Source organism: Cyclopterus lumpus, chromosome 8 (genome assembly GCF_009769545.1).
Source record: "Cyclopterus lumpus isolate fCycLum1 chromosome 8, fCycLum1.pri, whole genome shotgun sequence".
Classification (NCBI taxonomy): domain Eukaryota; kingdom Metazoa; phylum Chordata; class Actinopteri; order Perciformes; family Cyclopteridae; genus Cyclopterus; species Cyclopterus lumpus.
Genome location: NC_046973.1, coordinates 18331895 through 18346821, shown reverse-complemented (window position 1 = coordinate 18346821; position 14927 = coordinate 18331895). Strand labels below are relative to the sequence as shown.

At 46.2% G+C, this 14927-nt stretch overlaps 1 protein-coding gene across 1 annotated transcript in view; it reads right to left on the bottom strand.

The window, feature by feature from the left end:
* adgrl1a (adhesion G protein-coupled receptor L1a) overlaps positions 1–14927 on the bottom strand; it is a 46707-nt gene that overhangs the window by 6020 nt on the left and 25760 nt on the right. Inside the window, exons 5-22 of the mRNA XM_034539572.1 lie at positions 13671–13878; positions 13190–13454; positions 11739–12066; positions 10528–10821; positions 9093–9196; positions 8127–8312; positions 7903–7941; positions 6098–6278; positions 5833–5955; positions 4756–4964; positions 4488–4661; positions 3711–3920; positions 3246–3466; positions 2862–2928; positions 2601–2692; positions 2316–2484; positions 1876–2031; positions 787–883 (exon numbers count right to left, since the gene is read on the bottom strand). Coding sequence (XP_034395463.1) covers positions 787–883; positions 1876–2031; positions 2316–2484; positions 2601–2692; positions 2862–2928; positions 3246–3466; positions 3711–3920; positions 4488–4661; positions 4756–4964; positions 5833–5955; positions 6098–6278; positions 7903–7941; positions 8127–8312; positions 9093–9196; positions 10528–10821; positions 11739–12066; positions 13190–13454; positions 13671–13878 — 3123 coding nt within the window. The remainder of the gene's footprint in view (positions 1–786; positions 884–1875; positions 2032–2315; positions 2485–2600; positions 2693–2861; positions 2929–3245; positions 3467–3710; positions 3921–4487; positions 4662–4755; positions 4965–5832; positions 5956–6097; positions 6279–7902; positions 7942–8126; positions 8313–9092; positions 9197–10527; positions 10822–11738; positions 12067–13189; positions 13455–13670; positions 13879–14927) is intronic.

The window sequence follows — 14927 nt, the reverse complement described above, 5'->3', positions numbered from 1 at the left end:
GTATCACAACACATGCAATTCTATGTACCCTTTTTTACAGCCGACGTCACAATTGCATCACTGGAAAGACCGGAGGAAAACACAAATCACCTCAAATAGTGGGCTAAAGTTAAACATTGTCTTCTTACGTCATCCACGAAGCTGTAGCGAGCAACGATATCAACAAAAACTGGAAATCCCCCAAAAAACTAAATCAACAAATGAAGAAGCTAAGACGGATGACTCGTCTTTTAATTTCATTGCAACTGACTGAAAAACAGTTCTGGGTTGAAAAAGATCGATACCCTGTTGTGGGCGTGATCTACGACGTGGCCAGGTGGAGACACTCCCCCTTTCTTTAAGATAGATTAGTGTTAATGACTTTAAATACAACAAAAATATATATTATAAGAATTACAATAACAGGAGTATATTATGACCCACCCACACACATATTTACAGAGTGTTTGAGCTCCATAGCGTGTATAAGGGCCACAAACTGAAAGCCCACCAGCCAGCCTTCAACCATATGTTATTCAATTCAAGCCATTACTGCTGCTAACTGCTATTTGCTGCACGGCGATCTGAATCACGAGTTGACCCTAATACACCCGTCATGGGAACATATATATTTCATCATCGTGTATACACACACGTGTGCACATTTAAAACACTGAATAACAGTGCTCGTCCTGGGCTGGTCCACTCGTGCTCCAATGTGTCCTCTGTTCAAATACGTCTGTATCTCTGGTTTTTTTGCGACCTAACAGAGGGGGAAGCAGAGCAGTGATCGAAGGGAGGCCTCACCGCGGTTGAGTGTCGGGGTGCTATTGATATCGCCCGCCATGAAAGACGACTCCGTCTGCTTTCGAACCGTGTCGTTCCACATCCTGCGGATCCGACTCTGGAAGAAGGAGCAGAGCTTCGGTGAGTGGCAGCAAAAACAGACAAACAAGTTAAATATAGAAACGCGACGGGTAGACTTTGTAACTCTGTGGGGCTGCTGCAATCAAAACTGCGGGGCTCGCTCTAATCCGCAAAGAACAATAGGCAAACAAAGAGATATAGAGGCGTTGGGTAAAGAGGCACGCGGCCATGTCGTGTTATCGCGAGGGGGGCTAATAAACTGGAGATGTGTAAGACATGATTGCAGCAGTGGATACAATTGTTCTTTGGAAGCGTCTTATTACAGTGTGGGGAAGCTTGTTTGTTTGATTGTGAGGACTTACTGTCGATGTGTGTGTACAGTACGTGTCTGTGCCCATAGCGCTTATGCCAGCATGCGCAGTATTCCCGGATGTCTTGTACGGTGCCTGTTTCTATATATAGTACATGGGCTTCAAAGGATATCTTTAATAATGAGTCATGTTCTGTGTGAAGCACAGGCCCTGACAGTAATGGATGGAAACTTAAAAGTGAACAACCGATCACATCACCGTAATTCATGATGTAACGCACTTTAATTCTGCTCCGTCGCCGAGAACAACATGTATTGTGACACTGGTGTGTTTCATTGGCGAAAGAAAACAATTTGACTGCGTGCTGAAAAGTCAGTTAAGTAAGGAAGTACATTTGCTTCATTTGTATTGATCAGGGGGAACTTATTTCGTATCTTACATAGCAGACCTTTTAAAATATCGCAGCGGGGCGAGGACATGTCCCTTGTTTCCAAAGCTATTTATTTAATCTTATTATCTTAATCTATTTTACATTGTTCTAAAGAGAAAAAAAAAACCAGATTGTATCAAGAGAGTCTGGGGGTTTGGGGACGGGGGCTGATTTCCACTTTAAATGTGTTCAAAGAACAATACCGTTTTAAAACCTGACAGTGCTCTGTGTGCACTGCTTAGTGTGCGCCATCGTTCGCGTGTTGTGGGTTCGGTCTTGCACGCGCACCTGTCGGTGGGCGGCTGCATGGCGAGCTTGGCTACCGCTGTAGTAGCGGTTGTTGGCACGTAGGCCCGAGTTCTTCAGGGAGCCGTGGGAGCTGGTGGTGGAGGTGCGGCTGCAGCAGTAGGAGTGACGCAGACACTTACTGTACTCCTTATGGACCTGTAAAGAAACAACACCGCCGGCGCAGCAGGGGAGGTTTTAAAGCCACTCGTAAACACAAACACTTAGTTTCAAAAGCCGGGACCCAATGTGGAGCAGCGGAGGCTTTTTAACACACGGCAACAGCAACAAATACAATCACTCTGAACGTGCACGCTGAATATTATTTCATCAGACGTGCACATCCATCCATCCATCCATCTTCACAACCTTTCATCTTATACTTATTCAAAACTATATATTTATATATACAAGTCTTCAAAGACGAGTCTCGTGTCGTTTACCTTCTTCTGAAGGGCACAGTGGAAGATGAAGATGAACATGCCCTGGAAGGCGTTGAAGGTGGTGAACAGGTAGGCCATGATTACCGTGTTCTCATTGATAAAGAGGAGGCCAAAAGCCCACGTCATTCCCAACAGGAACAGCAGAGCAATGGCCCCCAGAGCCCATGACCTGATGGACACATTTAAAAAATAATGACTTGACACAGAGAGTTACTGAATCAATTAGGAATTCCGTCTGACATGTGTGGTGTATTTGTCATAAAGGATTCAATAATTAGAACTCACTTGATGTTATCCAGGCGGCTGGAGTCAGGTTTGAGTGCTGAAGAGTTGCGGATCATCTTGTGCAAAGTGATCATGAGGAAAATGAGGTTGAGCTACGGATGGAAGATAGGAATCAAATAAATGTGCTGTGAACTTTACAGTCTGCGCCAAAAAAGTACGTTAATAACCTCATGAAAGCAAGCGTGGTGAAATGCTTTTGGTTTGACTGGGTGATATCAAAACAGAGAGGGGCATAATACTGTCTGACAGTAAAGCTAATACCATAATAACAAATGAAACGGGTCCAATGAAGCTCCAGATGAAGTAGTTATCCACTCGCAGCCAGCATCTGGAGTGGCACAAAGGAGGAGAGAGAGTTACACACAACTAAGCTCACCAACACACACACACACACACACACACACACACACACTCAGACTCCGACACACGCACACAGGCAGGACTGCACACACTATTTCCCTGTCTCAGCGGATTATCTTACGAAGGCTAATCATCAGGCTTTGGCGAAGTGTGTTCAGAAAAGCCAGTCCGCAGGGAGGTGCAAGAGCCGTTCACACAGCACTGCATATTACATTTCCAGCTGGGGGAATAGCATAATCCTACTTCTCAATCTGCAGGTGCAAAAGACCTGTCTTCAACACGTACGCTTTCTTGGTCCCATAGCTCCTGTAGTCTATGGCCGCGGAGATGCCCACCACCAGTGCGGGGAAGCAGTAGCCGCACAGATAGTAGTACTTTTTGCGGGAGTACTCGCTCTCGAAGACCTCCACCAGCATGAGATAGAGTTGCACACCCTCCAGACACATCCAGGAGAAGGCAGCCAAGAAGAAGAAATGCAGAAGGCCAGCAAAGATGGGACAGGCGATCTGAAGACAGCAAGGAAGGGAGAGATTAGAGAGAAAAATGCAAATGTTAGAATTAAAGAGGAGAAACGCTCGAGATCGAGGACGTAGTTTCGAAAAATGAAAAACCTGTCGGGTTTTAAAGGAGAATATGTTTTGTTTTTTTAAAGAGATGCATGTCCTTTTTTTTTTTTTTAGAGAAAAACAAGCAACACCTTTTTTCACGAGCGAGACCTCAACATCCTTTGACACTTGGCTAGAAACTCACGTGGTATTCCGTCTTGTCGATGCCGATGAGGAAGAGCAGCTCGGCGATGAAGAGATTGATGCAGAGGTTTTTGTGGATGGTGTTGCGGTCGGTCTGCAGACCCCGCAGGAAGCAGAAAGTGGAGATGCAGATGGCGAGACACACTAGGGAGATGACGATCCCCACCCAGGTGATCACAAACAGGATGAGTTCATGCATTCGCTCCTGGTACTGAGGTCCGGGGGTTGAGAGAGTGGAGAGGGGGGAGGGGGGGGGGGTAAAAACAGAAGGCAGAGAGACATAGAGACACAGCAGGATCAGACAAATAGAGCAGGAAAAATATAGGACGACCGGGGAATGGGAGACGGACAGAGATAGATGCGAGAATAGTGGAAGGAAGAAACAATAGGGGGATAGATGGACAGAACAGGGGGAGGGGAGAGAAAATTGCTTTATTTAATATTTGTAAATATATGCAAGGAGCTAAAGTGTAGAGACAAGAGACAAGACGTCCTGAAATACATGACATTCAAATTCATGTGAATGTCAGCGAGAAATAGCGGGACATGAATTTTTAAGCATGTGCCTCCTTGAATGTCGGAGCGGAAAGAAGGAAAAATAGAAAAATTCAAAACAAAGAGCTTGTCAGCCTTGAGAGGGTACATTAATGTGCATGTGTGTGCGGGTGTGTGACTGAGAGCCGGCGAACGCTAATGCTCGCACCAATGAACGTCTGCATAAATCACTCCTACGACTTCAGTTTTAACCGTGCCGTCTGCCACGCCCGTGTTTACTCACATCGGGCTCGCGGTGGGCCATGAGCACGGCGAAGTTGGTGAGGTGGCTGCAGGAGCAGGTGGTGTGCGTGTTGTTGGTGTCCAGCAGCTTGCAGCCCTGCGACGACCACTGGCCCGTCATGGAGCGCTCAGAGTAGTTCCAGAAGGAGCAGTTGGGAGTGTTGTAATTGTCCATCTGGAAAAGAAAGAAAAAAGAACGCACGGGATGATGGAACATTTTTTAATTGGAGTCTTGAAAATGAAGTATGATATTGACTGCATTAAGCCACCTGTAGGTGTTTGAGAGTGAAGACCACCGGCTCGATGAGAAACACCCTGCTGGACTCTTTGTTGATGGACGCAGCGATTACATGCGAGTTGACCGCCAGGCGCTTCTTGTCGTGGCTCGGCCCGTCAACTTCCATCTTCACAGTGGCGTTCTCAGTGGACAGGAAGGATCCCAGGTTTTTATAGAGAATGAACACCACCTTGACTTGTCCTGCACACGGAGGAGGAGAGAAGCACAGGAAAGGTGAAGAGAAAGAGAGTAAAAAAGGAAAAGCCAGCGAAGAAAAGGCAGACGCTATTTGAAAAAGGGAGATGCAGACGGAACAAAAGAGAGGAGGAGGAGTAGGAAGGAGGAGATAAAGAAAAAAAGACCAAATACAGAAATGGGGGCATAATATGGTAATAGCGGTGAGAGTGACAGAGATAGAGAGTGGGGAGTGACAGGGTGAGCGAGAGGGAGACGGAGAGAGAGAGTTAGTGAAGGTTAGAATGATGGTAAGGACCGTTTCATTTTGACTGGGGGAAGAGAGCGAGATTTAATGTGGAGGGCAATGGAACATTCATCCCTCAAGCATTCACAGATCTCTTATTATTCCATATGAATATTTCATGTGCGTTTGTTTCAATCATTCTAATCTCGTTCCCACTGCAGAGCCGAGCGGAGACAGAAAACAGAAAGAGGTATGGGATGAGGGGGGCCACGGAGGGAGGAGGGGAGCGGATGGAGAGGGGGGGGGGGGTTAGAAAACAAGAGAGATGAGAGAGGGGGGATAAGATGGCGAGGAGACGGAGCGAGGGGATGGAATGGGGAAGAGAGAAGAGAGGGAGTGCTGAGATTGCTCTGTCAGACTGGGGCCGATTGTAATCTACACGCCTCCCCAGCTATTCTATTAAGACTGCTGTTAAGAAACCATCAAGAAAAGAAATTGTCTCAGCACTTTTGTTAATCTGATTAGCCTATTATTATGAACCAATAATTTAGTCAACTGCATGCAGATTGTTTTAAGCTTGCGTGAAATGGAAACAGGACAGTATAGTTTGTCAGGGGTGAGGACGGGGTGGGGTGAGGGGCTGCTGACCGTTGCGACTGTACTGTTTGATAGTGGAAGCTGAAAGCTGGATGGTGCTGTCGCTGGCATAATTCTGCGGGAAGGACAAGTCCTGCAGGTCCATCTCTGTGTTCAGGACATGCACCTCGAGATCTGATGGCGGAAAAAATACACAGCACAGCACAAGTTAAATGAAGACTTTGCAAAAATACAACACGCCAGAGAAATCACAATCCGTGGTCCCATCCATCCATTTCGCTCTAATGGAACGCGCCGCCGACGCTTGCTTTCTTACCGATGCTGGGCGCTCGGTCAGAAAACCGATTGCCATACATGTTGTTGGCCAGCAGGAAGGCTCCCTTTTCCAGCACGTCCAGTAGCATGGTGGCAGTGTGGGCCTGCTCGGTGCTGTTCATGTCCTGCCACGACTCCAGGGCCTCGGGACGCAGCAAGTTGTCCACTGTCTGCACCACCGCCTGGCGCGTGCAGAAGACATGGCATTCGTCACCGACACCGAAAAAAAAACCCACAGTCGTCGACAAGGAACGAGAAACAAACAAATCAAGATCCCGCGGATAATGAACGAATCGCTTACACGTATTTCCAGATACGATGTGAATATTGAAATACATTTAAATGCTCTGAATACTGATGTCATTCGAGGTCTCGTCGCTCTTTCCCACTTAATCTTTACTAGCTATTTCTCCGTCCACCTTGTAATTGCAAGGAAATTATGAAGTCCTCACTGTTTACTATGATATTCTACTGCACACGAGGGAAGAAAAACATAACACGATAACTACAGTAGTAGCTAATTATTAGACACTCCAGGGACCGTCTGTTCTTAATTTGAAGCTTTAGATAATAATCAGCTATCTGGTTATTATCAGTTGGTTCTTGATTTGTTTATCACATGCCCTTGGCAATCACTCAGTTGTGTGTGTCATATTGTGAAGTGAAATCATATTACTTTAAAGTCCCCACAATTCCACTACAAATTCCTAGAAGCTCTCGCCACTCCCGTGCACTACATCTATTACCGTGCTACGTCAGACGTATTACTTTTCTATTTCACACTTACAATTCATTTAATGGCAATTTTGATGGTTGTATCAGCTATCCAATTTATTGGAGTAGCCTGCTTGATGAATCGTGTAATTCTCTCGCTCAGGCCTCTCAAAATGAAGGATTGACTGCTCCGTGGAATAAAGAGCATTTGCCGTTAAACAAAATGAATTCGGCATCAGAATGCGCTCCGTCGGCTAGAAAGGAAAAAGACGCAGGGTGTTTTTTTTTGGTTCATCCTCTGAACTGTACACTGGTCAGTTACACGCTGCACAGCAGCTCCTACATTCATCTTGCACCAACAGAGATGAGTATAGGTGTGGTGTCTTATTAGAGTCTGCTGCAGACAGGTCAAGATACACGGAAGAATGTGCGCTGCAGAGCGACCGCATTTCATTATTACAGAGAGGCATACGCATGGCCTTTTTTTCGTGATATTAGATTACAGCTTTTTCACAAGCAGAGATATTGCACACAAATTGGAAAAGAACAGAAAGGTGTAGTAACACAAACCGTTGCCTTTCATACAGTGCTATAGTCAAATTACATTTTCCCAGAGCCACAGATCTTGTACCTTTTTGAGTAATACACGTGAATGTGCATTGCAATATTATACACCGAGGCTGAATTAGTCCAACACAGCTAAGATTATGTCAAAGACAGATGACCTCCACATTAGCTGAACCCATATTTCAAACACATGCACGCCATGAGCATGTGGAAGAACTACAAATCAGCATTTACTGCTCTGGGAAATGCTGCAACGATGTCTGCCAGGAGTTATACCAAAATTTACTCTCACTGCTCTTTGGGGAAAAAAAACACAGAGGAAAAAAAACACAAAAAAAACAGAAATTCTAGAAGTGATGATTCCAAAGGCAATATAAATCAAAAAATACTGAGCGCTGAGCCAAAGGAATCTCATCTTCAAACCCGGTCTACGCAAGGATTTATCTTCCCCCAGTTATTCTAAGTTGCAGAGCAGTCCTATACTCCACGGGCATGTAAAGCAGGCAGATAAAAGAGAAAAGCTACCTGGATGTAGGCCCGACAGGTCCGCTCTCGCTTCTGGAGCTGAAAGGGAGAAAACAAAAGCGTGGAATTAAACAGCGAAAACAAAAAAATTAAAACTCACTCGTCCTCGCATGTGCACTAGGGGGGGTGTGTGTGTAAATTAACCTCAGCACCCGTTTTCTAATGCTTGAATTAAATACAGTTTGCGCGTGTGCTTAATGCGTGGGTTCACACTTTGCTCTAACCTTGTTGTAGTTTCGTGCAGCCGACTCCTTGTTCGCGGGCCTCAGGGCCTGAAGCTGAGCGTCCAGTATGTCCAGCAGTTGCTCGATGAGTCGCACGGACGAGCTGACGTCGCCGGCCTGGATCCGACCCCGCGTGTGGTTCACCAGCTCTCCCGCTATGTTGGCCGCATTCTCGCCGCTCTTTATCTGCGGAATTCAATTGAGTTGTATTCAAAGTAACTGTTAAACGGTTTACATGCAGACTATTATCTCCCCCTGTTGCATCATTGTAAACAAACGATGGACCTTCGTAGAACACATCGTGAACTTTTTCTGCTCCCTTGTGGCCGTTTCAAATCGCACCCTGAGAACCCACTTTGCAATTGCAATTGATTTTTTTTCGCCTAAAAGGAGAAAGAAGGTGTAATGGATTCTTTCAACTGTGTTACTTTTCACCGTGATGCTGTGTTCCCTTCCAGGCACACGGACTAACTTAAAAAAAAAAACTGTAAGAGAGCCGATCAAGGGTAGTCGTGGCTCAATAATCTGGGTTATCTCCTGCAGAAATGTAGCAGTGTTAAACAGTTTACTTTAAATTCACATTTATATGAACTGAAATCTGATTACTGCCCAAATTGGGATTAATCATATTACTACACTGAGTGAGCCGAGGTAAAATCATGTAGTTCAGCTACTGCACATGTACATGAGACGATGGTGGAGAAGTGGCAGAGCACTCATCAAGCTGCGATGGCCATAAGCCTGATTTTTAAAAAAATCATTTAACCAACTGTGATTAAAGTATATTACGGAAAAAAAAGAGAGTTAATTAAGTATCAAGAGGATATGCTTCGTAATGAAGGGCCAGTTGAAAAAGAGTCTGTGTTTTAATCAAGCCAGCCTTGGAGATATGTTAATGTTTGTGTGGAGGTGGACAGGGAGGACGGGGACAGACCCGTGGCCAGGGGGTACGGCTCCAGGTCTCACCTTCTGGGCCACCTGGTTGACCCACGGGGAGGTGCAGTTACTCAGGTCAGGACCCCGGGGGTTCCACATGACCTGCTCCACCATGCACTGGAACGAAGCGATGCCTGGAGAGGAAACAGAGGAGCGGGAGGTAATGGAGAGATATTAAGCGTTAGGCTTCTGCAATTAAAGAGGAAAGTGTGGAGGAGAGGAATGAGCACAAAAAAAAAAGATGTGATGGAATTTTTCTTTCTCTGCCCAAGAAAAAACGGAAGGAAATGAATTTTAAAAATGCAATAGTCAAAGTGTTTGAAGATGAGAGGTTAAGAAAGGAGGCAGGGGTAGAGTAAAAATGGATCACAAGTGGGAATGGTTCAGTAATGGAGTGTAGAGCAGTGAGAAAGGAAGGGGAGAAAAAGGGAGGAAGAAGACGACTGGGGCAGAACGGGGCTTCATGCGCTAAAAGGAATGGTTTAAAAGGAAGACATGCAGCCGTACCACATGGCATTTACTGTGCGCGCACACACACACACACACACACACACACCAAAGACATCAGGTATCATACCTCACTGTCAAATCAAAACACCTGAAGTAAAGCACCTTCCACCAACTCTCATTTCCTGCCCGGTTTTTCTTGTTTTCCGTGGGTTCACAGAAAGGACACCACGCAGGGATAAAACCAGAGAAGGGTCTATATACTGCTGCTAAAACAAATAACCAACGTCATGTCACAAAGACAAGTCTGGGAAACGAGGAGATGAGAGACCACACAGAGAGAGAGAAAGATAAAAGCTCAACGGAAGAGCAGAGATGACAGACAACGCAGCAACGCCTCACAGTTGTAGAGGGATCAGAGCAGATGTGGCGTTGCATTTCATACCACCTTCTCTCTCTCTCTCTCTCTCTCTCTCCCCCAATGATTTTCTTCTTCTACACTCTCCTCCATCGACCACAGATTGGCTTTGAGAGCTCTGCCAATATGCGTCAATTAAGCCGGCTGCTAATTTAACATTACTGCCGTTCACAGAGAGAACATATAAATAGCGAAAGGCGCTGGAGACGGAGGGAGACGTCTTTTAGATTGCTGCATGTTTAGAAGTATAGAAACTAGCATGAAAGGGAGGTGAAGTCTGTGTTGTCTAGCCTTCCATTTCATTATTTGCCACATCCAATCAGCTCTGTTTCCGTGGGAGGTGAGCCTTTCATCTGCGAGTCCTCGAGGGACTGCGCCTGCTGGTGGGACCAACGCGGGGACAGAAGACGACGACAGTGGAAAAAAAACAAACAACTGTGAGCGCACAAACATGCTCATCACTTGGGCACATGCTGGTGCTCCGCCTCATGCACACAAAAACATGCCCTGGGAGTACACTCTAACATGATGATGATTGTTTAATGGAGAGGAAAAAATGCACACCAGTTAAAAAAAATACACACATATAGGCGTCCTCACCTAGAGACCCTTTGGGACACGGGCGGTCTACTGTTTCTCCTCGCTGCGTGGCGGGCCACCGGACACCACGGACCAGCTTGGCCTCACAGACATGGTTCTCCGAGCCTTGAGGAGGGCGAGGTGGCCGGCGGGTGACGGGCACAGTGGCTGTGATCGGGCGAAGATCAGGGTGCTTGTTGATTGAGCCGATCGGGCGTGAGGTGGGGGCCAGAGGGCGGGCGGTAGAGGGGCTGGCACTGGAAATGAAGGGCCTGGCTGGAGGAGTGGTGGTCACATGGGTGGTGGTGAGAGGGCCTGAGGCAACCCAAGAGCAGTGCACGGAGAACAAACGAGTTAGAGGCCACCAACGAGAACCGGAGTGAGCGAGAGACAGAGAGTTATTAAAGGATGTAAGGGATTTGTTAGAGAGCATCAAATACGTGTTGCCAACAGCACGGCCAACAGATATCAAGAGAGCGAAGGACACATGCATGTGAATTCAAGATGTCTCTCAGAAGTTAGCGTGACAATAATTGGACAAATACTTTTTTGAGCCTCTCATAGCCTGCTTTCCAGAGAGAAGCAGGGGAGGAGGTTCAGAGAACGCATCATCTCAAGACAGGGAGAAGTAAATAATTGATCAAACGTATCAGAGAAGTCGCCATCACTAACAACCAAACCTAATGCGAAGATAAAAGCAACTACAAAATCCTCGCTGATCAAACGCAGAACCGAAAGTTGCTGCCTGAGTGTGTCTGCCTCTCCTCTTCAGGCCTTCGATGGGCTCAGATCTCGGCCTGCAATGCAACCAAAACCTCCCTCTCATATTGATGGACTTCCAAAATGCAGTGAGGCGTCCTCATGTTATCCCGCAACTTAATGTTTCAGAATGACTCTTTCATTATCCATAACATAGAGAAGTTGATATGAAGCGCCGTAGCAGTCACACCTGAGAGGCTGCTCTTTACTGTAACTATGGCTGGGGATGGAAATATAATGATTTGCTATCCGAGGAACACATTCTGCATGAGGCCAAAGCACCCGATAAAGGTGCTTTCAAGATTTCATGTAAAAATAATCCCAAAAGAAATACGGTCATCGCAACGTGCATAATTGCCAGTGGCACTCTCTCACATCACGGGTATCGAATTAAGTGCTCTATTGGTGTCGGTATCACAGCTGCTTCTCTGCATACTGTGTTTCTGTGTGTTCTCAGTGGGGTCACTTCTTACCCGTGGTGGGGTCTGGTGGGCCAAACTCCAGCGGGTAGCGCAGCACATAGTAGTTGTTCCAGACATAAAGCTGGTTGTCTCGAGGGTTGTAGTCCACAGAGGAGACGTACTGATAGGGGTTGGGGAAAAGGATGTTGACGGGCTCCTCGCGGGCTCGGTTCGTATTGTAGGCATACATCACCAGGTCGCCGCCTGCTTCGCTGTCATCGTCCTGGTAGACGGACCGCACTGCGTAAAGCACGCCGCACGCCATGAAGGCGTTGGACGCCATCCTCTTGTCAAAGCTGGTCTCCCAGGTGCCTTCAAAACGCAGGGTGTAAGGGTTCACCTGTAGGCAAAGAGGAAAAGGTATGAAGTGTGTTACTCGATCATACGGCGAAGCTCGAAGAAGCAGTTTGGTGTCGGTGTGTTTTAAAAAAAAAAAAATTTTACTTCAGTTTCTCAGCTTTAGAGATCATAAAAGTCAAATGCCTTCACGACGAAAAGAGCAAGTCCATTTGCTCATATTTACATTTTTACTCCTGTACAATAATGTTTAGATTCATAAGCACTTTAAAAAAAAAAAAACATTCAAAAGGTAATGAAACCTTCAGCTTTAGCTTTGGTGAAGAGATATTAATTTGCTTTCATGCAAAGCTGCTTCAATATACGGTGTACCTAAAAACTGTGTGCAGAGGAAGAATAGAGACTTCCATGTGTTTGTTGCAACAACAAAAAAACACTCCCCAGGACCAAAACAAATCCTTAATAATGAAAGTGATCGCTTCCTTATTCATTACTTTGTTGCTCCATTATTCTACACCCTCATAGCTCATACAGCGTTTGATATTGTAGATGGATAGCTTAACTTATACAGTTAGAAAAACAATTTCATGGTTAGGTCAAAGATAGTGATTATAAATGGGACCTGTCTATCCGAGCAACACATTAATTCAAACTCTGTTTGTGTGGCTGGCTGGCTGAACCAACTTGTATTCAAATCTGAATGTCCCGAAGTTCACAGAGATGGATCGTGTTTAGAGTTTATCAAGTAATAAGGGTAAAGAAATGTGATTTGTTTAAAACGGTGTACATAATGTATGACACGAAACTATTCCTATACAAACATGTCCATTATCTTTAACCGCCTATCGCAGGGCTGACACATAGAGACAGACAACCATTCGCACTCACATTTATACCTACGGGCATTAAATCATAAATGCTTGCAGCCATAAAGAAACTAGTTGTTGACCTACATATCGTATGTTAAAATATTTGGATATGAGGGGATTTGAAATGAGGCGCAGCCTTTTGCAGATCATTTCATGTGACTCTTTCCATCTCACGTAATCTCAATAAGTAAGTCATTCACGTGTTACATGTGACCTTTCGCCTGACTACTCAGATGAGATTGAGATATAATCCACATCTCATCTCATCATCTCTTCTGTGCAACGCTGCTCTCCCACCTGGCTGACTACCAGTCGTCCATTGTTGGCCTCAGTGGCGTAGATCACCCAGAGGCCATTCTCATCCACGGCCAGGTCAATGTCCGATTTCCCTCCCCAGCGGTAGGGTGAGGTGTCGTGGTAGTTGGCGTTTGTGATGATGGCCTCGCCGCTCTTGATGCGCGTCCGTAGGTCATACTTGACAATGTTCCGCGTGCGTTCTTTGTTGTAAAACACTGCACCATCGTACACCACGAACCCCGTGCCGTCGACTCTGTTGGGCAACCTGTGGGGAGAGAATCGCGTGAGCGGAGCGGCCAATCGAGGAGAATAAGTCAATTCATCGACCATGACACAACGACGCCATGGCCACACTGCGAGCGAGTTGACGACCGCAGTGGGACCATTGTGCCATCACCATCCGTATCCACATCAAAAGCCAATAAATCAATACAGCGACAGATGCTACTTGATCATCCAGGACAGTGGGAGGTGCCCTCACTTGTAGGTGGTGGTGGCTCGGTTCTGTTTGAAGTCTTCCCAGGAAGCGTACTCAAACAGCATGTCAGTTCGATAGGGGGTCCAGGGCATGACGTACAGTCGGTCCCCAGACTGCAGCGGGTCCTTACACCACGCCCCCGCCTGGTGCTCCACCTCCTGCAAAGAGCTGGCCGCCTGAACCCGCAGCAGCTTACCCGGACAGACAAAGACTGGAGCAGGGGGGGGGAGGCGCGTTGCGGCAGAGAGGAAGCAGAAGGAGGAAAAAAAGGGAAAGAAATAGACAAATGAAAACAAAGCATTGTATAAATGAAAGATATCATGGAGATGGCAGGGGAGGGAGAGAGGACATGGGAAATAGCCAAAGACCATAAAATATAGAACAGAAGAGAAAGACACGTAAGAGACTAGAACGAAGATGTGAGTAGATAACAGTAAGTTGAGGATTGAAAAGGAGGACAAAGAGTTGGGGGAGAATAGTTGTTAGAGGAAAGATTGTGGAGTGAGGAGATACAATATCAGATTTAAAATGAAGGAACATATAAATGCTTTGTAGAACATCAGTGTTGTGGTCGGAAAGTGTCTGAATATGATGAATGGGAGATTTCTGGCTGCAGCCGCGGCTTAGTTGTAGTCTCTAATTTAATTTATCTTGGCCTACATTTTATTTGATTGTGCATTTTCTATTTCAAAGGCTTTGCTCGGCTACAGGGTGGTACAATAGTAATAAATGTGCGGCTTGTTTTATTAGGACTCAAATTTGGATCTCAGTCAAGAGTAATGCCTCGAAGAAATAAAAAAAAAAGCAATCCAGGGTAAAGATGAGAGGTTGGCCAGGCCTCGCCTACCTGAACCTTGGCTTCACACCCACACACACACACACACAAACACACACACACACACATTTGGACACATACAACAGCCCCGCACACCAAACAGAAACAGATGCACACACACAAATACATGGGAACCCTGACACACAATCTGTATACCAAACAAGAACACACAGAGGATGTCTACTTTTTAGGCAGGTGGAGGTCATCAAGTGGGGACTGGTGTAAACTGTCCGGCGGACGCACCTGACAGAGAGAGTGCCATGGGAACACTGGGCACGTCAGGTGATATATGAGGAAAGGCTGCTGGCATTCTCACCACGCTGACGTCACCGTGGTAGCGGCAACAGAGAGAGAGAGAGAGAGAGAGAGAGAGAGAGAAAGAGAGAAAGAGGAGTCCCCACATCTCCTCTGCCAACTTATTTATG